At 37.4% G+C, this 26,777-nt stretch overlaps 1 protein-coding gene across 3 annotated transcripts; it reads right to left on the bottom strand.

Annotated features, from left to right (window-relative positions):
• Window positions 1–4,054: 4,054 nt before the first annotated feature.
• On the bottom strand, window positions 4,055–25,976 carry NAE1 (NEDD8 activating enzyme E1 subunit 1). 3 transcript variants are annotated; one of them, XM_079117867.1, is made up of 20 exons: window positions 25,827–25,976; window positions 22,930–23,033; window positions 22,767–22,827; window positions 20,666–20,696; window positions 19,941–20,012; window positions 19,679–19,758; window positions 18,907–18,956; window positions 16,856–16,965; window positions 15,392–15,454; window positions 14,939–15,002; window positions 14,531–14,622; window positions 12,405–12,464; window positions 12,174–12,307; window positions 10,731–10,806; window positions 10,395–10,434; window positions 9,305–9,391; window positions 8,745–8,837; window positions 5,617–5,731; window positions 5,480–5,529; window positions 4,055–4,367 (listed from the first exon to the last, which is right to left on the bottom strand). In XM_079117867.1, the coding sequence occupies exons 1-20, from the start codon at window positions 25,877–25,879 to the stop codon at window positions 4,258–4,260; spliced, it is 1,545 nt and encodes a 514-aa protein (XP_078973993.1). In that variant the 5' UTR covers window positions 25,880–25,976; the 3' UTR covers window positions 4,055–4,257. The 3 variants fall into 3 exon arrangements, with proteins under 3 accessions (XP_078973993.1, XP_078973994.1, XP_078973992.1); XM_079117866.1 differs by having other exon boundaries at window positions 4,059–4,367; window positions 18,907–19,016; XM_079117868.1 differs by lacking the exon at window positions 15,392–15,454 and having other exon boundaries at window positions 18,907–19,016.
• Window positions 25,977–26,777: the final 801 nt, after the last annotated feature.

Genomic DNA, 26,777 nt, shown 5'->3' with positions numbered 1-26,777 from the left:
GTTTGTCTGTATTCTTTTTCCTTACATTTCATCTGTAAGATAATGGAATTTTCTCAATTTAAATCCATTTCAAAGAATGCCAAGAATATAAATGCAAAGGGAGTAGGCAAAGAACAGTTTTCCTGAAGCCAGAAAATCAGGGATTGAATCTGCAACTTAATGGATGGGTGATATTGAGCACATTGCTTAAATTCTCTGAGGTTCAGTTTCCGCAACTATAAAAGGACTGATATTTTTCTACTGCACAGCTTTATTATAAGAATTAAATTTAAAAACATACATAAACACATCTAGTATTTTAAAGCACTATAGGCATCCAACGAATTTTATTAAACGAATGAATAACTGAACCTAAGTGGTCCTCTTGGGATCCTACTTCCTTAGAATAATTTTAATTTAATTAATTAAGTTAATTACTTATTTTGGTACCAGGGATCGAACCTAGGGGTATTTTACCATGAGCTACATCCCAGGTTCTATTTTATTTTATTTTATTTTTATTTTGAATTTTATCTATTTTTTATCATTTTATTTTATTTATTTATTTTTTGAGACAGTTTCTCACTAAATTGCTAAGGGCCTAAGTTGCTGAGGCAATCCTCCCACCTCAGCCTCTGAAGCCACTGGGATTACAGGTGAGCACCACCACATCCAGCAAGAAATTTTAAAATAACTAGCAACTCTGGTATGGCCTCTTACATGTTCTACTTTATTTTTATTTTTTTCTAATATTTTTAGTTGTAGATGAGTACAATACCTTTAATTTATTTATATGTGGTGCTGAGGATAGAACCCAGTGTCTCACAAGTGCTAGGCAAGTGCTCTCACACTGAGCCGCAACCCCAGCCCTCACATGTTCTACTTTAGAATGCTAAATTAATTATTTCAAAAATGATCAGAGTCCAATTAATTTATAACAACAAATCAGGACTTATGGAATTCAAATTCTTGTTTACTCCAATACGATGTTGTTAAAGAGAGATATCCAATTAGCCCTTTTATTTTTCATTCTTACTCTCAAAATGAAAATAAAATTCCTAAGCAAAAAAAAAGTTTAAAAAATAACAAATGTGATAATCTCTTATAAAGTAATGTAAAAATTATACTAGTTTTGCCACTTCTAACCTCTTATCACATCAAAAAAGAAATGGTGGGGCTGCGGTTGTGGCTCCGCAGTAAAGTGCTTGCCTAGCATGTGTGAGGCACTGGGTTCCATCCTTAGTATCACATGAAAATAAAAATAAAAATTAAAAAAAAGGTATTGTGCCCATCTGTAACAAAAAAAAAGAAAAAGAAATGGTTATTATGGTTATTACGCTATAGTACATCCACATGATGAGATATTGTTATAAGAATATTGACATATGCAAGAAAATTTCCTATTTTTCAATTTTTATAACATAATGGCTTATAACATTCAGCAAATACCTATTGCAGGCCAGGCTTTGGGTTCTTTATACTACATATTTATATCTAAGTCTTTACAATAACTTTATGAAGGCACCTATATGATAAATCTAGATGGCAAGAGGTTAAATGATTTGCCCAAGTTCAAACAGCTAGAGTTGGCATTGGACTCATGAACATCTGAAGCCAGTACATATTATCGTCTTTACACAGTCTCTCATATATATTTACTACCATTGAGCAAATTGATTAAAAGTTGGAAAAAAAGATTTTAAAAAACTGTTAAAAATGGATAACTGTATAAGGATGTTTTATTTTGTGGGGGAACTTAAGAACTATTTCCTTATTTTAATGGTCAGTCTAACCTAACCGTACTCTCCCCACTCCCACACACACACACACACACACAGTTATTGAATCCAGGGTGTTCTACCACGGAGTTAGATCCCCAGCCCCTACAAAACGTTATGAGCAAAAATTTTATTGGAACGTACATATTACCCCAAATTCTCAGAAAGAAAAAGGACATTTTTCCGCACATAAGGCTGGCAGGTAGGGCTGAAAATCTCACCACTAATTGCCATCATTAACAATGGATACTTAGCTTTGGCTCATACATGGCGGAAAATGACCTCTTAATGGAGACTCCAGGAGGAAGAGCAAATATGTAACATGTAATGGGAATTTTCTGTTACAATGGTTCAAATGGTTTGTGAAATAACAGTGGTTCAGGTCCAGAAGGCGCACTGAGGAATCAACTGGCTCCACAATATTCACAGCAGATGGCTGGGCTGCACAAACCCTCACCGCTGCCTAGGAAACGCAGGTAACCTGTCCGCAAGGGGCGCCGAACCACCCAGCTTCCTCAATTCCACTCCCTGATACTGCGGCCTGGCTCGCCTGAGGAGCCGAGGACCTCCTTCTGAGGGCACAGACGGCCCCCGGGCTCTTCACCAGGGTCGCGAGTCCTGGCTGAGAGCAGGCGCAGTCAGAGGGCGGCCTGGCGGGCACCCAGCCCACCTATCGCCCGGCGCCGCTACCGTCGAGCACGCGGCCCTGCGCTGCGTCTGAGCCGCGGCCTCACCAGTCACTACAACCTGGGGAGGCACCTGGGGCTGGACGTACTTAAGACACCGGACTGAAGGGCACATGGCAAGGACATCTCCAACGAGGGGCTGCAGGGTCTGAGTACCTGCTCTGGAGAGCCCCGACTCAGCTCAACACCTCGCGGTGGGCCGGTAAGTAGAGACCCACGGGGCGGTGTAGGATCCCAGCCACGCTGAGGGTAGAATTGGGCAGCCCGCCTTCCACAGGAGGTAATGGATGGGACTCCAAACCGGGATATAACGACCCCAATGCGTAAGCTTTACCCTCAATTCTAAAAGCGTAGGACGCCTTCTTTCGCAGCTCTCCTAAGGCGACGCCTAAGTTGGTTTCCCGCCCAATGGGTTAAACTCACTTCCGCTGGGCGGGACTTCCGGCAGAAACGCCTACCTCACGCGGAGTGCCACCTCCGCTAGTCCCCGACCTGCTTGAGAGCAGAGGGGAACCAATGTGTGAGTGCCGCGATTTTTGCTGGGGGAAAGTCACAGTTTGAAGGGGATAGCCCTTAATCTCACCGCCTCCAGATATTATGACTTCCTGTATTTGGCAGGGCCTTTGCCCCCAAAGATAGTGGGCTCGGGGTTGACTGGACGGCGGCCGCGGGAGTCCACACTCAACTATTGCACATGTGCACGCGAGGCAGGCAGGCCTCAACCCCGATCCTCCCAGTCTGCCCGATGGTTCTGCGTTATTTCCTTGTGCTGGGCCTTTTGCGGAGGGACAGCCCCACCACACAGAGGCCCAGGTGGCCGCGCTTCAATTTAGGCCTGGTGTGCTTCCCTGTCTAGACCAAAGGATAGGGACTCTTGGGTCTCTAAAGGAGGCAAGGCCTCACCTTATCTAAATGGTTTTGTACCAGGCCTGTATAATAAAACCCACACCATGGGAGTGTCGCGGAGGGAAGTGCGTTACGGTGAAGGGTCAGTGCCGGCTGTGGGAAAGGCAACTGAAAGGATGATGAATAGCCAAGCAAGGGCTTAACCCACTAGGATCCAAGAAAAACAAATCCCCGTGGCACCTCATCTAACACAGGTTCTCAGGTGACACTGGCCTCAGACTAACCTGCAGGCAGTTTGGGGGCCTTGAGATACTGAGTCATAAAACACACCCCTCAGCCATAAATCAGAAACTTGGCCTTGCTCTCCCTTCTGATTTCCATCCATCTTAACGACTCCCACCCCCCAATATGCTAGTGAATGCTATTATTCCACTGTTATGATTCTTCAGAAAGAAACTTAAGGTTTTATGTGGTGTGGATGGACCAACTATAAAATTTCAAGGAGGTGTAGGTGGCAAAACCTAAATTAGTTATGATGACTCTACTTATAAGGGGATAGTTTTGTTTTCTGATAAAACTACACGTCCTGAAATATTTCTTTTTAAATTCTATTCATTTAAACAAATTACAATTTGTTTAAATATCCACAGCTGAAATATCCACAGCTGAAATCTGCTCAATGATAAGAAAAATATTTTATTTTTAAGAAACATAGGGATACCAATGGTAAGTAACCCTTGAAACAGCAAGCCAGTATTAATGAACTCAATAATAAACAGATAGCTTTTATTCTCTGAGGAAATGATTGGTTCCTTCCCTCACCTCAAAGAATAAGACTACTGTTATTACAAATGAGAAAAAAGTTTATTGAGGAAACAATTTAACAGCTGTCCTTTAGTTGAGTTTTACAGACTACAGCACAACCTGAAGGCAATTACAGCTTCAATTAACACTACAGGGTGCTTATTCTACAACTGGAAAGTTGCTGAGGTTTGTGACATGCCACTATAAATGTAAGTATTATTAAAAATTACAAATTGCTTGGTAATTATTTTGATAACTTCTTGAGCAGCAGCTCCTGCAAGAAAAAAAGAGAAAAGAAAATCTTTGAAGAGTAAATTTTAAAAATTTAATATTTCAATTCTTTATATAACTACATTAAAGGAAATAAAAGTTTTTGTAGACTTTTACACAATAGGATATTAAGCCACAAATTAAAAGAATTAAGTATTTTAAATTATGGTGGTTTAGAAAGATTGGCAAGATATAGTGAGGGAACTGTAGTTTGATCAACGGACCTTTTTAAAAGGATACAGATACATAAAATATTCTCAAAGAACACCCTTCTGTTGCATTTGATTTTTACCTTGTGCCTGTTTTATAACAACAAAGGATAAATAAAGATATGTTCATTCAAATTGCATTTGTAATTTAGAAAGGATCTATACTACATGTGCCAGTCTTATATAACTACTCAAAACAAAACACAAAAGAAAAACAACTACCATGAAAAAATGGCGAGGACACAGCAAGGCAGCCATCTATGAACTAGGAAGTGGGCTTTCACCAGACACTAACCATGCTGGCACCCTGATCTCAGATTTCCAGAACAGTTGTTTTGCAAGGTGTTCAGTCTATATTGTTACAGTAGCCCAAACCAAGACAAGGACTTGGAAGTACAGTGAGGGAGGGGGACAGGTGAAGGGAGTTTTTATGAAGGAGGTGGCATTTTTTAATTGGGCCTTGAAGAACAGGTAGGTTCTAGACACATAGGAAATATATTTTTAAGCCTTGTGGACCCAGAGGAGAAAAGATCTAGGAGCAGGAAATCAAAGTGAATGTCTTGGGTAAAAACAAGTAGTTTAGTAATACTAAGCCAAAAAAGCTAAGGGAACCAGAACACAGGGTCTTTAATGTCAACCTAAGGTCCCTGGATTTGTTTATGAGAACTGCTGGAGAGAGGGAGGCACTGTGTACAAGTGTGTATTTGGTGCAGAAAGTTAAGTGAAGGACATGATCAAAACTATCCTTTAGAAGGACTAATGACTCTAGAAATTTATGATGGATGACAGTGGGAGAGACAGAAGGGAGAAAGCAGATGACCTCCCTAATTAAAATAGCTAAGAAAACAAAACTTCATATTAAAATAGTGACTGTGTTATATAACAACAGGTAATCTGTGGAACTCACCCCCCAAGAATGCAGCAATGGTGTGTGGCTCAGCAGCTCCATATCGGCAGCTGTAGGAAAGGATGGAGATAATGAACACAGATTAGCCTTATGACAGGCAGGTATATTATCTCTTATATACCCTAAAGAATACTCACAATTCATGGACATAATCATCTTTCACCGTTACAGATAACCCATACTCCTGAAGGAAGCCAGTGAGACAGGACTTCAACTTTCCTATATCTTCTTCAACTTGATAGTTACATACACCTAAAAAACAAAATATATATATATATATATAAATTAATTTTCACTAAAATAAATATGTAATTCAAAATTAATTACTACATCTTTTACTTAATCCAGTTTCAGATGTTCTAATCAAAATAGTAAGATTTGAAACTGAAGAACAAAAATAAGAATGAAACCAATTATTTGCAAATATTGGAAACCTATAATAAAAGAAACCAACTAAAATCTATTACAAATTCAAGTTCAATACGTCCTTATCAACTGCTCCCTACCCAGCATCTAGAAGATTACCTGGATATTGGGGCAATAATTATTTAATAAAAGAACTAAATGAGAAAATGTTCTATTTATACCCTTTATTAAAAAAAATAGTCTTCCTTATTCATTTCTAAGAGACTAAATGACACTAAGAACATAAAGCTATAATAATAGGTAACATTTATTGGATACCAATAGATGCTGGACACTTTACTAAGTACCCCATTTATATTAATTGATTTAATCCTCAAAACAACCCTATGAAGTAGGTACTAGATAGATGAGAAAACTGAGCCATGGAGAGATGGAAGTTAGTATCTATCCTCATTTTTACAGATAAGAAAACTGAGGCTCAGACAGATTATTCTACTTAGCTCATAAATAGCAAAATTAAGATATGAACCCAGGAAGTTCTTTAAAAAAAAATTAGTTGTAGATGGACACAATCTTTCTTTAATTAATTAATTAATTTTTTTTAAGTGGTGCTGAGGATTGAACCCAGTGCCTCACACATGCTAGGCAAGAGCTCTACCACTGAGCCACAACTCCAGCCCCCAGGAAGTTCTTAATGATTAAAATATAATATCTCCAAAGGGTAAGGTATGGTTATTACTACTGGAGGAGAAACACAATTATAATATTTAGGTATTATTAAAAAAAATCAACCTTTCAATTTCCTGGTTTAAATACTTATCACTATTCCTCCTCATAATAGTGACGCCTATCCTTTACTGAGTACTTGCAAAGGTGCTAGCAATGTTAAGTGATTTTCATATTTCACACATTTAACCATTATAATCTAATAAGAGTAGATACTGTATATGCTATTCCATAGAGAACAGAGACATGGAGAGAAACAGTGGTTTACCAAGGTCACAGAGATAGTGACAGAACTTGGATCGGAACCCAGATTTAACTCCAAAGCCTGTGCCCTATCTGGTAGCTAGTCTCACATGACAGCACCCAAAATACCCTTTCAAGCTCTCATGCAGTCCTTTCCCATCTTTAAGCTGGCCCCATGAAATGAATAGGACAACATAAGTAATGCTGTGTGGCTTCCAAGAGGTCATAAATAGCCTTGTACCTTCCATTTTTGGAATTTTAATGGAAGTCAGCTATAATATAAGAGGTCTACTCTTGGATTGCCATGCTAAAAGGAAGCTTAAGCTTGTAATCCCAGCTACTCAAGAGGCTGAGGCAGGAGGATTGCAAATTTGAGGCCATCCTATGGCAACTTAGTGAGACCCTGTTTAAAAACATGTTTTTTTTCCCAATGCTAGGGATGTAGCTCAGTGTTGGAGCACCCCTGGGTTCAATCCCCAGTATCACAAAACAACAACAAAAACCTCAAATTAGCCACATGGAAATAGAATCCTAGTCAGTCCCTAGTTGTTCCTGCCATCCTGACTAAGGTGACAATCATGTGAATGAAAATGTGTTTTTGAATGTCTAACTCAAATAAGAGATGAGAATGATTCTAGTCCAGGCAAGCCCTCTCCCAGCTGGGCTTAGTGGTGCATGCCTGTACTCCCAGCTATTCAGGAGGCTAAGGCAAGAGGACTGTTAAATTCAAGGCCAACCTGGGCAACTCAGCAAGAGCCTGTCTCAAAATAAAATAAAAAGGGCTATACATATAGCCCAGTGTCTTGGATTCAACCCCAGACTGCTAAATAAATAAGTAAACAAACAAACCTTCCTCAAAAGGCAATTGCCTGAGCCCAGTTAATCCACAAAATCATGAGACAGTAATTTGTTTTAAACCACTAAGTCCTGGGGTGTTCTGTAATGCAATAAATAACCAAAATATATTCTAATCAAATAATATGTACAAAGCAATACATATTTGGCATTTATTCCCTTTTCCTCCCCTTCTGGTAAATTTGCTCATTATGACTGTAATCCGTAGGTATGACTACTTTATATGGGGCAACAGGTTGATGACAGGTCTAGAATATATTGCTATGCAATAATCCTAAACAATTAAAATTACCAAGAATAAAAATATTCTTAACAACCAAAGACCTTTGAGACCATGCCAATTCTCTAATTACTACATTTGCAGACAAATAATACTAAACAAAGAAGTTCCAACATCTTCAATATTCTGAGTTCAGAAGCCACTGGCATACTTCTTATGACTTTTCTGTTCTGCTGGATTAAAATAAGTGAATCTTAGAAGAAAACTATGGTAACTAACAGAAAAAGTTTCTCTCTCCGTTTTTTTGGGTTTTTTTTGTTTGATGCTGGGCTAAATAAATCCCCAGTCCTCTTTCTTTTGAGAGGATCTCACTAAATTGCAGAAGGCCTAAGTTGCTGAGGCTGGCCTCAAACTTGCAATTCTCCTGCCTTAGCCTCTGTAATCACTGGAATTACAGAAGTGTGCCACCACACCTGGCAAAAAAGTTTTCTTTAATACACATCCAACAAACATTCCTCTATTACAGTTTAGAATCAAGCACTACTTGCAAAATTACATCCTCTCTGGGATGAACTACATCTAATCTGTTTACAACATGAAATTCAAATACCACTGTTATAAATATCCAGGGAACACTTAAAGATTAAATTTGATTTAAATGTTTATTCAAGACTTTATTACAGGGGCTGGGGTTGTGGCTCAGTGGTAAAGCACTTGCCTAGCATGTGTGGAGGCACTGGGTTCGATTCTCGGCACTGCATATAAATAAATAAAATAAAGGTCCATTGACAACAAAAAAAATACTTTAAAAAATAAAGACTTTATTACATTTGGTAACTTCATTGCTATTCTTACCTGGATATCTACCATGTTGTTTATGAAATCTATCAACAGCCCGTAACATTAAGTATAATACTATCTCATTATCTGGATTGTCCATGCTGGAAACTGAAAGGGAAAAAAAACAATGAGTATGATTTGTATAATTTGCAACATATAAACAACAAAGGGCAAAATTTACTATATACTCAAGTTTCAGGATACAAGACAATATTACCACAAATTAAGTATTTTGTGACAATAAAATAGAAAATGGTAAATAAATAAAATAATAAGGGGAAATGTATTAAGATGTAACTCAGTGGTCTTATGAGTAACAACTGGAGTCACACAATATCTACTGAAGTAGTAACATGACTTTAGCTCATATATAGCATACAATGGACTCAGTGACATTACTTTATGTATAAAAAGTTTTTATATAATATGCATACATTATAATTGCTTGGATAGGTTTATAGAATAAGATTAGTATAAATATTCACGTTATTTTTTATATTATCACCATATACTTGACACTATAATACACAAAATATTTATCTTTTAACCTAGCATCAAAAGGTTATTACACTTACTAATTTCATCCTTGTTAACTGTATCCAAACCATATTCTTCAGCTAAAGATCGACACCTTACCACTCGAAGAAATGCAGAATTGCTGCCTGAACAAAGGAAAGATTTTTTGGAAATAATGGTTGTGACAGATGAATATTACAAATCTCAGGCAACCTTAAGAATAGGAAGTTTTTCAGACTGGGGATATAATTCAGTTGGTAGAGTGCTTGCCTCACATGCACAAAGTCCTGGGTTCAATCCCCAGCACCACAAAAAAAAAAAAAAAAAAAGAACAGGAAGTTTTTCTATGTACACTTCACAGACATGGGAGTAAGACAACGTGTTCTATTTGGCTTTAATCGTTAGCAGAGAAGGCAGTAGAACACAAGTCATCTTAAATTCATATTGTTGGCACAAATAGTTAAGCACTGAGTAAGCAGGTGACACCTCTTTGAGCCTCAGTTTTTAATCTATAAAATGGGGATAATACTGTCTACTCTTGAGAGTTGTTATGCGGATGAAATGTGACAAATATATAAAGTGTATACCTAGCGCAATGCCTGATATGGCTCAATAAATAGTAATCCTCATTTTTATGGAGAAGTTGTTTTAAAGGAGAGAGTGGTGGTACTAAGGATTGAACCCAGAGGTGCTCTACTACTCAATTACATCCCCAGCCCTTTATATTTGTTTATTGTTGTTGTAGTTTGTTTTTTTTTTTTTTTTTTTTTTTTGAGGCAAGATCTTGCTAAATTGCCCACACTGACCTTAACCTTAGGATCTTCCTGCCTTAGCCTCCCAAGTCATAGGGATTACAGTATACAACACTATACCCAGTTATATAAGGCATTTAAAAAAAAAAAAAAAAACCAACTTTGTATTATGGAAACTTTTAAATATACCCCAAAGAAGACAGAACAGAGTAAACTTTCAAATACCCAACATCCAGCTTTAGAACAAACGCCAACATAGATACAAGGTGCAAAATTTATATCTATGCCATTGAGATTATGGAAAACTTAGAATTTCAACCACTTAAAATTCCTGGGAACATTCCCTGTGGCACATTTTTATCAAGTGAAATAAAGAAATGAATCCAAGGAGACTTACAGAGTAATTTTAATTCTTTCTCTGAAATAGACTCTGGTGCCTGTAAAGAGATAAAAGGAGGTTTGCTCCAGTATAAAGAGAAGATTAACACAGGGTGTAGCAGAAAGCCAATGGCTGTGAAATGGGGAGACTGGCTATCTCCAAGGCTGGGAGAGCACTTCAAAAACACCTTGTTTCCTTATAACTGGTGTCCTCAGGTAGGCAAGTGAGCATTCCCTCTAAGGAGGCACAGAGCTAGTGCCATGCCCTCTCTCTCTAACCCCTTTCTGAGTGGAGTTTCACAACTAGGTGTGTAGGGAAATGAACTATCAAACGCACAGTGTGCCAGCAGCTTACCTGGCCAATGGACTGCAGCAATTTGGCAACATGATTGCCCACAGCAGCAGCATCTTTCTTTGCTTTTTCACGGTAACTAGAAAAGAACAACAAAAAACTACAATTAACAAACTTTATAAAGTTAGCCAAATTTAAATTATTATTGTGAAGCAAACAAAAAAATTTCCTTTTCCTAAAAAATACTGCTCTAGAAACATGAAACACAAAAGTGCTAAAGATATGCTACCAGCAGCACCTTTTAGTGGTTGAGGATCTTTCCAGTATTGGTGATAGACTCTTGGAGCCCACTAAAACTGAGGCTCCCACTGTAATTAAGAGCATCCAACTTTTGTCCTCTTAGAGGGATCCACAACCCAAGATTCTCTAACAGAGGAACTGATAAAATTTATCACTAAAAAACATGACTTACCTCTTTGAAGTCAAGTCCAAGAAAAGTTAGACTCAAAACTGCCCATCTACAAATTCATATAAAACTGTTCTTTAGGTCTATTTACATTTCACCCTCTAAAATGATTAGTGGTTAAGCTGACTACTTGCCATGTGAGGTCGTACTTCTTTTTACTCTCAATTGACATTTCCCAAGTTTTGAGTACTTGAACTCTTAGACTATGACAACACACTCAGATTTGTTAAACAACAAGTGAGATCTTCTCTTGTGTGACATAATTTGGCCCTTGAAGAAACCAAGCCAGTAGTCCTGGTTCACTGGCATTAGTCCCAACTATACAAAGGTAATATCCATGCAGACCCATTTCTGTAACAGTCTATCTAGGTCAGGCTAGTAATACTGTATAGCAGATATCTATAATTATGGGCTCTTTAAATTATGAAAGACTAATGACAAAAAAAAAAAAAAAAAAAAAATCAAAATAAGGACTTCCCAGTTCAAAATTACAGAGTAAAGGTTCTGAAACTGGTTTTCATGGTGTTAGAAGGCCATGGCTAAGAGTAAAGGCTCTGAAACTGAGTTTCATAGTGTTCAAATCTATGGTTCTGTCATTTATCAACTGTCTGACTTCAATAAGTTACCTTTTCTAGGCTTTAGTTTCCTTATCTGTAAAATAGGGACAGTAACAGTATCTCTTATAAGGTTGTGAATCATTGTTTTAAATTATTCAATGCATAGAATAGTTCCCAGCACTAAGTAAGCGATCAAATGGTAGGTTTTTATATTGAAATTTGAAAGAAAAAGATCTGCCCCCAGGGATAGACAGGAACTCTCTGTACTTTCCACTCAATTTTGTTTTAAACGAAAAACTACTCTAAAAAATAAAATCTATCAAGAAACCAAAAAACATACAAAAGCAAAAAAAATACTGCTCCCTAAATTATTTTTAAAACAGGAAGGTTATAATAGACTTCCATTCAATTTCTGACTGATAAAATGTTTATCTCTAATATAAACAGGTTAAACTGTTACATAGTTTGGAAACAGTGACTTACACATTTTGTAGTTTTATATATTTGCCCGAATCTGCAATCATATCAGGAATTGTGCCTCGAACAGGTAAATTTCCTTGACCCTCTTTGGCCACAAATTCCTTTAAGGCACGAGCTAAAATCCAAAATGGTGGAGTCTAACAGAATCAGAAAAAAAAATAATAATAATAACATTAAGCAGTGTTTTATTTTGACCTCAAGATTAAAGCAGCATTATTTTTTACTTGTTGTTACCTGTCTGGTGATATTTATGCAGCGATCATCATTAAATATATCTTCAATACTGCTTGGAATCTAACAAAAGAACATGAAACATTTATTTGTACTAAGAACTTGCCCACCTTATTTGTTATTTCTTCAAGTAAGTTCTTTAAATTCTCAGAGTGTAGTAAAATACCAACTTCTGATTTGTTTAGTTTTATTTAGAACCAGAACCAGGTGGAGCTCAGATGGGGAAAGAAAGAATGGAAGAAAGTCCTCTCCTGCCCACTGCTAGCATTCAAGGTAGGCTTATTCTCCTACATCCTAAATGGAGTAAAGGAGCTCAAATAAGTCATTTTATATAGTTACATCGGAAGACAACAAAGATCACAGACATTACTACTAAGTCAGATTCATAGTTCTTCATGGTTTTCTGGCTTGTCAAAACAATTTGAAATCCCTGCACTCTAACTAGAGGCTATTGAAAGATGCAACCACTATGAAAAAAACTAAGTTGTTTTATTTTATTAGCAAGCAAGATCATCACATATTAATAGGCTTTAATTCTACTATGGTATGGAAAAAAGAAATTTCTTGGTTGAAACCCCCTAACTGATCTTCCTGCTTCTAACCTCAGTTCCTTCCATTCTTGTCTCCTCATAAGAATCAAAATGAACTTTGAGAAATACAAAGCAGATTATTCCACTTCCCTTCAGTGGCCTGCAAAGCCCTGTTATGATCCGGCCCTTTCTGCCCCTCTAAACTCAAATCCTTCCCACCACTTTCCCACTTCTTCACTTCAATTACACTAGCTTTCCCACTGACCCTTGAACAAATGCCAAGCTTCATTCTACTTCAGGGCCTTTGCATATGTGTTTCCCCTGCCTGAAAAGTTTCCACCAGAACTCTGCATATCACTTCACTCAGGCTTTTGCTTAAATGCATCTCTTCAAGAGTCTCCCTCACCCCCATCTAAAATTGCCTCCTGAACCCAGACCACCTCTGGCCTATCATGCTTTTTTGACCCTTTGTTCTGCTCTAATTTTGTTAACAGCAACCAGTACATTTATATCTGTTTATTTACTGTCTCCCTAACCACTAGAACTTTATTTTTTTTAAACTGTGGGTTAATTTTATAGTCAGTGAAATGCACAGATCTTATATCACTCTAAATAAGAAATAGAAAAATTTTATTACCCAAGAATATTGATTCACAAAGCATAAACTTTAATCATTTAGCTACACTGTTTCATTGTCTTCAAAAAGTCTGCAATGATAGTTTAAGGGCTTTCCTAATGTTGAAAAGCAGCAATTTTGCTGTTTTAAACTACAAGAAAATTCTAACTTCATTTAGCAGGTTTGTTATTTCAAAGTTTCCAAAAACCTTCAATGGCCAGACTTCAACAATAAAACACCAAAACAAAAAGCACCTAAGTTATCCTCCAAATAATCTTAAAGTATACAATGTTATTTAGAACATCTTCCATTATATCCAAATAATTACTGTCAGAAGAAAATGCAGGGTAACAAAATTTAACTTTTCAGGCAACACTATTTTGGACCAACAAAATACCATCTTCATTATAAAATTCCTACCCCCAAACTATTGATATTCACAAATCATATACTTCAAATAATTTATACAAATTACTGTATCAATATTAAATGCTAAAGCACAGACATATATTTTAACAAGGATAATACAAAATCCTTTTTTTTTTTTTTTCCCTTTATCCTTGTGCTGGGGATTGAACCCAGGGCCTCACACACAGTAGGCGAGTGTTCTACCACTGAGCTATACCCACAACCCACAAAATTTTAATTATTTAAACAAGACTTAAGTTGTATTACAGATATTTTAACTATACATTTAGGAAATATTAACTAAATAAATTATTTACAATAAACTTTTACATCTGAGAACTTTGGAAAAGTTTTTTATTTCTAGCCTTTTTTTTTTCTTTTTTCTTTTACAGTTCCAGGCATTAAATTCACTAGTATTCTACCATTGAGCTACATCTCCAGGTGTTTTTATTTTTTTATTTACAGACAGAGTCAAAGTTGCCCAGGCTGGCCTCAAACTTACAATCCTCTTGTCTCAGCCTTCTGAGTAGGAAAATATCTTTCAAATATGAATTACTCTGCAACTCTTTTAATACCTGAGTTGTATTTAGTGCTGTGTTCACATTTTTAATAGCTTCTTCAAAATTCTCTTCATCTTCTGGAGTTCCATTCTCATTCTTTAAAATTCCTATTAAAATAGGAAATGATTAACAAACAATAGCCCTTTTCTTCTCACTCTGGCCCCCCCAACACTACAGAAATAATCCTGTCAGAGTCTGAAGGGAGAATTAGAATATCAAACCTTAAGAAGAAATATGGCTCATCATTTGTTCTTCTTAAAACTATACAAGGAATGGGCTCCTTCACCTCCCCAGAGGAAAATAAAATAAAAGTTCTGACGGCATCATTTGATAAATGTATTAAAAGAAATCTACTAAACATCTGTTTCAAGCAATTTGCTTTCCAAACTTTATACAATACTTAATAACATCCCATAATATTACCTTGTCTAATCAAATCTCTGAAGTCCTCTTTTTCTTTATAGGTTTTAGGTATTCGTCCATTTGTCTAAATTGGTTAAAAATTTTAAAAATCTAGTTATAAAAACTCAAAATATGGAAATTTAGAGTCCAAAGTTTCCCCCATTCTCCACATGAGATTTCATTGACAAATATATACCTCAGAGGTTCACTTGATAGAAAATGGAAACTGCAGGCCATTTCTCTGTATTCATTCCCCCCTGCCAGTTTCAGAATGACATCTATTCAAATTTCAATTCGTTAATAAAAATATCAATATAAAAAGAGGAACTGCTAGATTTAAATTTAAAAGCTCCCACCTGCCCTACTACCCCATGAAGAAAAAAATTAATCTCCCATTCCCTCCAAGGAAATTCTTTATAATAAATTGAAAATAGTCACATATGGAATTTTTTTTTTTTTAAAAAAAGGACATACTTCACTATACCACTGTGCTAGATATTTAGCTACGATCACAATCCAAGGAGTATGGCTATGGTCCTAAAAATGAGAGACAAATCAAAGAAAATATCAGTATTAGTTAATAACAATTCTTTATTCTACCATCTTGTTTTCAACAATATTTATTTATTTGTTTATTTAATTATTTATGAATGATACCAGGGCCCTTTTTATTTTGAGACAGGGTCTCACTAAGTTGCTTAGGGCCTCACTAAATTGCTGATCCTCCTGCCTCAGCTTCCCAAATTGCTGGCATTACAGGCATATGCCATCACACCCAGTTCAACAATATTTATGATTAGCTCCTGATATATGTAGAATAAATAAAGAAAACAAACCGGGCAAATAAAAACCGTTATATAATTTTTTTATTTGTTCATTTGCAGCAATGAGGATTAAACCCAGGGCCTTGCACATACTATACAAGCATTCTACCATTGGGTTACACCCACAGCATCTTTTTCCTTTGAGACATCACTAAATTGCCTCAAACTTTCAATCATCCTGCCTCAACATTCTGTGAAACTGGCATTCCAGACGTGTAGTTGGATGCCTGGCTACTTTAGAAATATTTTTTAGAGGCAGTGTCCAATGTAACCCTTGTATGTTAGGTAGGTATTATGTTCCCATTTTTCCAGCAAGAAAAAAGGCTCAGAGGCTGCTACTCAAAAACAGTTCAAATCTCAATTTCAGATAGCAATCCTAGACTAAGAATAGGAAATATTCTCTGTACTTTCTGATAAACCAAAAAGATACCTACATTTTAATTAATATACAGGTGGGAAAAATGTATATGTTCTTTAAATTATATAGTCTGTTACAAATATTGTAATATATAGTTTCCTTGGTAATTTTCCAACACTAAAAATGAGTTTTAATAGGCTCAATTTCAACAAACATCTAATCCAATTCCAAACTATTTTTAAAAAATAGGAAAGGATTATGAAGAGCCTGCTGGGATGTTAAGGTCCAATTTCTTGATTTGGGTGGTAATTACAGAGATGTTCAGTTTGTACTTTTCTTCAATAAAGAAGCTTTTCAATATAGCTCAGTTGGTAGAGTGCCTGCCTCGCAAGCACAGGACCCTGGGGTTCAATCCCCAGCACCACAAAAAAAAAAAAGCTTTTTCTTTTATTAATTTGGGGAAAAATAAATTTACTGGTAATAAGTAAGATAAAATGTGGGGCTGGAGTTGTGGCTCAGTGGTAGAGTGCTTGCCTAGCATGTGTGAGGCACTGGGTTCGATTCTTAGCACCACATATAAATAAAATAAAGGTCCACTAACAACTAAAAAAAATTTTTTTTAAATGTTATCGTGTGATCTGGATGACAGGAATATGGAGGTTTACACTATTATCTCACATTGGTATAATTCAGAAACCTTAGGTTAAAAAAAAAAAGTCTTAAGTCTACAAACATAAGGTTGCACACACTACCAACCTTTTTTTCCATGTGATCCAAATCATAAGACTGAAAATGTTCTCTCAGTTCAGGAAATGGCTTATCCAGTCGTAGGTCCTCTAATGCATTATCTGGATGAGATTCTATTACTGTGAAACAAATAATCCAAAAAGAAACAATTCTTTAGCAAAACTGCAGCTACACATTATAAGAACTTAATAAATCTATAATTTTCAAATGGTCACAGAGCCTACAGATTTTTTTCACCATGTTATTGAGGTCACAATTTATAAATAATAAAATGCACAAATTTTAAGTAGAATATAAGTTTTAATAAAAGTAAAACTAAAATTCCTTTAGAATAGAATTTATGGTAATTTAAAAAGCTCAAAACTGACAAAACATATGTACAAATACCTGACAATCCACCCTTGCTCCTCTTGTGGTCTTAAATAAGAGAGCATCACTATCTACCTATGTCCCTTCCCTAGAAACCCAATGGTCATCTTGTTTTATTGTTTTCTTGGCCCCAACATCAGTTGCTACCAACTTCCTAACCTCACTTTGTATACTACTCTCTGTGTGGGGAAGTACAAGAGAGTGTGCAATTTTATTTAGTGTTTAGAACAAGGTACAATTCTGTCACTTGATAGCTATGTGAACTTAGGCAAATAACAATCTGTGTCTCATCTGTAAAAAACATATAATTGTATCTATCTTCATGAAGATTTTGGAAAGAGTAAATAAAATAATCCACACAGCTAGCAATGTTAACTTTCATTATAATCTACCTCCTATTTCTTCTTCCCTAACCCTATAACATCTTCCCTAAGTTCAGGGTTCTCACTGTTTCCTCTCTCCCTTTCCTAGACCGCTGGAAATTTACTAACAGCAATGCCTGTAATTTTAGTGACTCAGGAGGCTGAAGCATAAGGATCACAAATTCGAGGCCGTCCTCAGCAACTTAGACCCTGTCCAAAAATTTTAAGGGAGGGGAGGAGCACAGGATATAGCACAGTGGTTGAGCATCCTGGGTTCTATCTCAATTACCATAAAAATAAAATAAAATAAAATAAAATAAAAATAAAAATAAAATAAAAAATAAAATATATACAAACATCAACCCTTGCCTCCAATCTTTGCCCCTTTTAAACCCATACATTCCCCGTAACTTCAGAGTGATCCATCCATTTAAAATTTAAAAATTTCATTCTGTCATCCTCCCATTTACAACTCTTAAATAGCCCACCATCACCTACCAGAACTGTACTCAACAAACCACTCCCTAACTGCCCATACAGATACTACTCCTCCATGATGCTGTCAATGCCAATGGCTATCTCTGGCTCACAGCTGGCACAGGATGAAAACATTTCCTTGAGCAAATATGGAATATTGTATGAGCTCTGAATGAAAATTTATGAAAATCTAAGGTTACAATATTCATAAGTAAAGGGCTAAGATCAACCCTGAATCAATGTAGGCCGACCTATGAATTACTTTGGTCTCCTATAACACTGCTTCCTTGGAAACAGCAGTCAGGTAAATGCCTTCCTTGTCATATGGAATTGCTCATAAACTGGGGAAACCTGCATGAGAATGGAATAAAAAGGTTGGTGTAGGGCTAGGGATGCTGCCCAGTGGTAGAGCACTTGCCTAGAAAGTGCTAAACCCTAGGACCAATTTCCAATACTGAACAAAAAAGAAGACTGGTAGGGAAAAAGGTGATGTGTCTTTTATGTGTCAGAGTGACTCACATATCTAGGCTCTCTCCTGTGGCAGCCCTGTGTGGGTTAGAGGGCAAAGGAAACTAGGTACTTGCATAGCTGCTGGACCTTCTAACAAGAAGCAGCTGTACAGTTGTATCTCCGCTTTGTATCTTTCTATAATGCTATGTAAAGCAATAGTAGATTAAAGCATATTGAAAAAAAAAAATAGCATATTGAGTCTGACTGCCACTTTGAACCTATAACCAGAGATGTGCTGCTATAAATTTACTTCATATTTAAAATAGACTTTCTAAATTATCAAGTTTCTAAAACTGTAACTACAGCAACCAATAGCAAGCACCATATGCTCAACAGTTTTACCTGGATGTTCTTTTATAATGATCCTCATATAACCAACCAGTCCATATGTCCTACAGATCAAAAGAGGAATTTCAGAATTCCAGAGGACATTTGCTAAACGTAGTAACGTACTATAAAGGAAAACAAAATAAGAACATAAGCAAATGGATATATGCCAAATATAAAACATGCTGAACATGAAAATATCTTAAAGCAACTTTCTTACTAAATAATAAATGCAAAGACACATACTTTGCATTTGCCTAAGTCAAGAATATACTAAAAAGCAAACAATTTATTAAGTAAAAGTAAACTTTTACTAGACTAGAGGAATATGAAACCCTAGTCTATTGTATTAGGAAGAATGTTACTGAAAAACACTTCCTAAATAGTTCCATGATAGAAAACAAATATTTATAAAACCTGGGCAACTTACAGAGATCCTGTCTCAAAATAAAAAGGGCTAGGGATGTGGTAGAACACCCCTACATTCAATCCCCAGTGCCAAAAAAAAAAATACACACCTCTGAATAATTTCTATAATCAACTCTGACTGATTTTTAATCACTAAAAAAAAAAAAAATCAATGTTCACTTTAACTGCTCTAAATACATCTAAAGAAAGTTTCTATATCTGGGCATTTTCTTTTCCATCTTTTTCTACACTAGAATATACACAAGAGCTTCAAACTGAAGATTTCCCTTGAATTTAAGAATTTCTTAGAAAAAATAAAGCTATGCAAATCTATTAAGATTGAAATTTAAAAAGTATATATTTTAACATCAAAATTTACCTTTCAGGAAGCTGAGTTGCAACCACAACAGTAAACCTACAGAAAAATGAAGGATCATTGTCTAGAAGGTTTTCTGGACTCTAAATAAGACAGGGGGAAAAAAATCCAGTAATTTCAAAATCAGATCAAACATAGCAGAAACACAAGATAATTTAGAATAAGTAGGCAACAAATTCTAACTAAACAATGATACAAAGATTCAAAATTAAATGTAATTAAAAATTACATTTCAAAACAGAAATAATAACATGCATAAATATACCTCTTCCACAAAACTTCCAGAGACATCATTATTTAGTTCTTGTAAGAATTCCATGGCAGCTTCAGCTCGGTTCTTTTTAAAAGCAAAGCATTTGACTTGAATTAGAAAATACTTATTGAATACATAATCCCCCAGTTTATAAATGAGGAAAAACAGACTGTGAAACTATCAAAATTTCACATGTATGACAACTCTGCTCCTCAGTGTTTAAACTCAAGTTGAATATTACTTAAACAGAGCTAAACCATTATTATCTAGAATTCTTAAATGACCACATTATTTGCCCTTGACTTTTCCGATTAGGCAAATAACCAAAAAACCCTAGGTAGGAGAGAGGGATACCCTGGATCAAGTTCAGATTCACTCTAACCACCCACATCTGCAATCCTACACAAGTAGTCAATTATTCAAGGAATTGTCGCTTTCATTCAGAATATTAAGCTAAGTTCACTAACAATTTTATAATTTTTTAGTTTGAAATATAAAAATAATCTTTTGGCTAACTCCAGTTAAAAATTTTGTTAACCAAAATACTCCATCCTCTGGATATTGCTACTCAAATTCTTAAACTATCAAACATATAAAGATTTATCAGATTAGAAAAATGAGCTAACAACTTTTTTCTCAGAGAATAAGCTCTTTCAAGTCAAAACTTTTCAGGTAATCAAGACATAGTGGCATTATTAAATGCTAACACACAACTATATTCTATAACAAACATTTACCTTGCCAATACTGCTTCTTTGAAGGAAAAAACTAAAGTAGAATAAAAAACACAATTAAAGGCTTATAAAGCTATAAAGGAAATTATTGTTTATAATAACATGTGTATTGCATTCATAATATAAAACAAACACTATTTTGATAACAGATTGTAACAGTCTTCTTGGAGAAAGAAAATCAGATGAATCTTAAAAAAAAAAGTTGAGCTAATAAATCAAGTTTCCCAAAGTGTGTACCAGAGAATACAAATTTCACAAAATGCTCTGAGAGAAAAGAGTTCCCAAGTTAAAAAAAAGGGGGGGAGGGGAGGGAAATACCACAATGCTGTATTTTCTTCCTGGAAATTCATAATACACATTATACACATAATATTAAATTTTATAGTGAAGAAATTTTAACTTCACTGGACCCACTTCCCAAACTCCTTGACCATAGAAGCCACTGGCCCATTTAACAGCTATTAACATTCTCTAGAGCCTATGTTCCTCATACTACGCTTGGGAAATGCTGTATGGAAACATTTGCTTCTGCAAGAAACTAAAACAGATTTATTCAGGCTTTTTCCACACATACCCATATCATGTTCCAAACCCAGATGTGAGGCTGCTCGTTGTGCTTTAGATAGGAGGTGTCCCCCAGAATCACACATATGAGTCAATGCAAGAAACGGTTCAAGAAGAGGTGATATGATTAGATTATAAGAACTGCAATCTAATCAGTAGATAGGGATTAACTGGGTGGTAACTGTAGGCAGGTAGGGAGTGGCTGGAGGAAGTAGGTCACTGGAGGGGTGTGACTTTGGGATTTATATTTTGTCTTTGGAGAGCAGCACTCTCTATATATACTTCATGGTTGCCATGTCCTGACTTCTCCTCTGCCATACCCTTCCACTATGATGTTCTGCCTCACCTCAAGCCCAGAGCTATGGAATTAGTTGTTCATGGAAGTAACCTCTAAAACTGAAAGCCAAAATAAACTTTTCCTTCTCTTGTTCTTGTCAGGTCTTTCGGTTATAGCAGCAAAGAGTTAACTAAAACATTGCTGATCATAACCAGTGTGCTATTTTGTGCCACAAGCTCCTGGCTTCATAAGAAAAAGAAACCTGCCGGGCATGGTGGTGCACACCTGTAATCCCAGTGGCTGTGGAGGCTGAGGCAGGAGATTCCAAGTTCAAATCCAGCCTCAGCAAAAGCAAGGTGCTAAGAAACTCAGTGAGACCCTGTCTCTAAATAAAATACAAAATAGGGCTGAGGATATGGCTCGGTGATCAAGTATCCACTAAGTTCAATCCCTGTTATCCTCCCCCCACCCCAATAAAGAAAAAAGAAACCTTATTCTTATCACATCCAGCTATAATCAATTAAATAAGAACAATAACATGACTTTTTCTTTACATATACCAATAAAAGAGTTATGCTATATATAGCAGAAACTTCAACTACCACCCAAAGAAATGATATCAAAGCTAAATATGAACTAAATTCTGGTTTTCATTGTATTTTCTTATCATTGCTGTCTATCAACAAATACAGTGTGAGATCCCAGACTCCAAATTCCTGAAAGAATGGGCTAAAAATCTAATTTGGGAAGGCTCTGAAAGTCTAACTATGATAATCTGAAAAGAATGATATATAGACCATCTTTAAAACAGTGTTTTTATAGAGCTAGTATATTATGGTGAAAGATACACCTGGACTAAACTCAGAAGACATCCCAAAAAAAAGGTATTATTTTTCATTATTCTCATAATCCCCAAATACAGTGGTTGTTAATTATATACTAACACCTAAGTAACAATGCAAGGATTTAGAGAGTGCCCAAATTTCACAAATAAGGATATTATGACTACTTCTTTGAATTAATAACAATAAAAATGGTGGTGATAGGTACCTTTGGTTAATGGTCTTCTTTACAACTCTGTGCTAGCTAGCACCTTACCTGTATTAACTCATTTATTCCTCCCCACAATCCTAAACACAATGAAGATTTCCACCATAAAGTCAAGTCATTGATCAAGAATGTGAAGCTGATTCAGGCCTTGTTCTTGAGGAACAGTACACTGCCTTTCCTAACATACTTATGTTTGAAAAAAAAAGAACATACTTGTTTCCAGCATCTTCTCCGCTGACCTGATTTCCATCAACGATTGTAAATGATCCAATACCTGGGAGATAAAACCAAGTTAGTCAAGAATATATATTTCTAGATCAGAACCTAAAAGAAGGTTGAGTTCTCAACTGAGAACACAACCACCAAACTACATTACCTGGAAGTACTAAGTTTTTAAGAATTTCCGTTCCTGTAGCTGTTGCATTTATTAGGCAAACATGAGCAGATTCCAAAGCTTCTTGCCCATGATCACCCCACAACCTAAAAGGACACAAATTCAACATTTTAAAAAACTTCAACAAAAATAAACCTTTCTCACTTGAACAGTGATTTTTTTTTTTTTTTTTTTTTTTTTTTTTTTTTTTTGCGGTGCTGGGGATTGAACCCAGGGCCTTGTGCTTGTGAGGTAGGCACTCTACCAACTGAGCTATCTCCCCTGCCCTTGAACAGTGATTTAAAGTGTTTTTTACATAGAATAATTGATATGATAACCACAGCAACATGTCAGGCAGGAACAGATTGCAGGATATCTATGACACAGTAACTGAAGATTCAGACAGGTTATATTTTGCATGATTCAGTAGAAGCGTCAAATCAGAACTAGAAACCTGGGTCTTCTTGCTCTTTGTCCATCATGCTTTTCAAGTGAAGTAACTTAATAGTACAGAATGTCTAGAGTTATACTCATTATTAAAGAAATGTACTAAAACCAGGTGCAATGGTGAGTACCTGTAATCCGTACTACTCAGGAGACTGGCAGGAGGATCCCTTGAGTCAAACTCAGGACTAGTCTGGATAGCACAGCAAGATTCCATTTCTTAAAAAACTAAAATATGCCTTGCACCTAAAACTTAGTCTGCTCTCTAGTTCATTTCTCCTAAGTTATGTGGATCCAGTGCATTTAAGATCTTCATATAAGACTTATCACTGTGACATCTGCAAAAACAAGCAAAAGCTGTACCAAGAAAGCTAAACTATCATCATCTAAAAAGCCTCATATCAACTTCTACAAAAGTGCTTTAAAATATAATACCTAACAAACACTCTAATAGCATGATTAGTAGATGCATTAACAAATAAATAATAAGAATTAGAAATGTATGCTGTGAAATGATTCACACCAGCCTATCATTAACAGGGCAAGGTACGTGATCACACATGTTATGACTTCACCAAAAAACAACAACAACAACAACAAAAAAAACCCTATTAACTGACTTTTTTTTTTTTTTTTTTTTTTTTTTTTGTCAGTACAGAAGTATAGGGGAGGCCAAATCATTAGAAAATGCCATAGTCAGTCAAGTACCAGCAGCTCAGAGGACTGAGAAAGACTGATATGCCTTCCCTGTCACCTGATGTAAAGCAGACTCCCCTTACTGTGTAGAGCAAACCATAACCAATGCCCCATTCAGTTTTTTATTTGCAGAGCATCCATCTCTCCATCCTAAGCTCCATAACATCCCAGACCACCCCGCTATGTTCACCACTGGAGATCCAGTGCCTACCACAGATCACAGAACACCTGTCAAAATGAATGGAAGAATAGCCTGGAAGAACCAATTGGACCGGAAAACATGTTTTTCATGAAAGGAGGGCACAAAGACTTATTTTGTTCATAGAACCTTGGTACCTGCAGAATGAGCCTAAGAATAATGGTGCATTTCTAGGTTCTATGCTTCAAGAAAGGAGCCAAACAAGAAGTCACTCTATTCTCTAGCTTGCCTGAGAGCCAGGGCCTTGATGGCTGCTACATAACTGCTTCTAATTGCTTCCCTCTGAGACTTCCAAAGCAATTATCAGTTCTCACTATGAAAAGTAAAGTTTGGTCCTTTCATGGAATGGATTTGGTTTAAAACCCTCTTTTGGTGCTTGATCATGTATGATGACATCTGCATTCAAAACATAGGAATTCCAAGAATTTGCAAGAAAACACGGGGGTTACAAGGGCTTTGTCACTTTGTTTCTTCCCCAAGAAGCTTGGGAGTAATGATGCAACTGAATACAAGATCTGAAAAAGTCAGAGGGCCTGAGTTTAAAAATATGGAGAACTCTGGGCAAGTTACCTACCTTCTCCAAGACTCAGTTTCCCCCTCTGTAGAACACAAGTTATGTCTACATTCAAGCACACTCTCAGAACTAAGTGCCCAAAGTCCCTGACACTAGACAGTAAGTCCAAGTGGAAGTTTCAGTCCTTAGGGACATAGTGTAACTTCTCTTGGCTTGGGGGCTCCAGGAAGAGAAGGACAAGTATTTTTATTACCTCCATGGACTCAACACATAGAAGATATTTAATAAGAAGTGGGAAAGCAAGTAGGAAAACAGAAGGGTGGGGAAGGAGCCAAGGATCAGCCTGATGGTTTAAATCTGCCCTATCCATTAAGGTAGTCATTGGCCATATGTGACTACTTAGCACCAGATATGAGACTGGCATGAATTAAGATGTGCTGTAACTGCAAAATACTTGATTTCTACGATAGTATGAAAGAAAAAGTAAAATAGTAACTTTTTATATTGATTACGTGTTGAAAGGGCAAAATTATGGACATACTAGGTTAAATAAATCTCGTTATAAGAATTTATTTCACCTTTTCTTTTTACTTTAAGGTGGCTACTAGAAAGTTATAATTATGTACTGAAGTGGCTCTCATGAGACTATCATTATATTGGTATTGGACAGCACTAGGTTTAGGACAATGGCACTCGGTGCTGCTCTCGGCGAATGAGAATAGGGTACTGTCGATCCCACCCCATTCTGCAAAATGAGGGACATGGGCGCGGGCCACCCTGGGGAGCCGGCTGACCTGGGGACCGCGCACTTCCAACCGCAGACCACGTGGCGGATGGGCGCGCCCTTCCGGACAGAGGAGACCTGGCCTTGAAGAGGTACTCCGACCCGGGGCCCGAGCCCAGAGCGCCGGCTCCCCGCGCCCCGCACAGCCGGGCCTGGCCAGAGGCCCGAGGGAGGCCCGCCCGCGCGGTCCGCGCGCTCAGGCCGGGCCCGGACGCAGGGGAGCTCACCGGCCCTCCCGCTCGGCTCGGTAAGCGCCGCCTCACCTCAGCTGCCGGTCGTACTTCTGCTCCTTGAGCAGCTTCCCGGGCTGCGCCATAGCCGCGCCCGCCGCGCCAGCAGCCCAGCCGCTGCCAAGCGCCGCCACCGGCTCCACGCGCGCAGGCGCACCGAGCGCCCTTCGCCACCACCACCTCCCGCGCGTCGCCCGCAGGGGGCGCCGCCACTGCACTGCGCACGCGTCACCGGAACGCCCGGGCAACCGCAGCGGGACTGGGAATCCGGCTGAATCTGGTGGTCGGTTCTGCCTGGATGCCCTAGCGCCGCTAATACGCCAGTCCAGCCCTCCGCCGGTGCAGTAATTGTGGGGAACTCGGGCTTTGGAATCAGGAAGACTTGGATTTGAATCACTTACTGCTTGTGAGAATTGCTCTTTGCCGTCCTCAGTTTGCTCACCGTGCAATGGGGATGAATGGGCCTTGATCAGAGGGATCTTCTAACCTTAAATGGAACTTTTGAATACACAGGGTCAGACTCACAAAGAATCTTGTATGAATAATAATTTTCATTATAATGATAGTTATCGTTCACCCATTACTTCCAACCTGTCACTCAACAAGCCCACACCTGAGGACCGGTTTTTGACCCACAAACCATCTGCTCCTGGCTGCAGAGCAAAGAAAGTAAGTCCCGACCCTGTTCTTGGAGAATGCACAATCCTGTGAGTGAAGAGGCACAGAAAGCCAGTACTCACCAGAAAACGTGGTCCTCCTATTGAGGGAAGCCAGGGGCACAGAGGAGCCCCACCCCACTCCTCTCCAGGAATGCTTCCTGTGGTGTGGGGATGGAAGGGTGTTTTTAAGCAGAAGGAACAGCAGGTGTCATCTGTAGGAAGCAAAGTAGGCAAGGTAAGCTTTAGGTACAAGTGAAATTTAGTCAAGTGAAGGACCACCAGCATACAAACCAGAAGCTCCCTACTTCCTTTCAGGAAGAGGATG

The sequence above is a fragment of the Sciurus vulgaris genome (genome assembly GCF_902686455.1).
Source record: "Sciurus vulgaris genome assembly, chromosome: 17".
NCBI lineage: Eukaryota > Metazoa > Chordata > Mammalia > Rodentia > Sciuridae > Sciurus > Sciurus vulgaris.
This window is presented reverse-complemented; position numbering and strand designations above follow the sequence as displayed.

Bases quoted from the DNA above. Each gene is read 5' to 3' on its own strand.
- NAE1 (XM_079117866.1), bottom strand. From the start codon at position 25,879: ATGGCGCAGCCCGGGAAGCTGCTCAAGGAGCAGAAGTACGACCGGCAG. The intron at 22,828-22,929 runs GTAATGTAGTTT...TTTATCTCCCAG, and splicing joins TAAAAACTTAGTACTTCCAG to GTATTGGATCATTTACAATC. The intron at 10,435-10,730 runs GTAAGCTGCTGG...ATCTCTTTACAG, and splicing joins TGCTGCAGTCCATTGGCCAG to GCACCAGAGTCTATTTCAGA.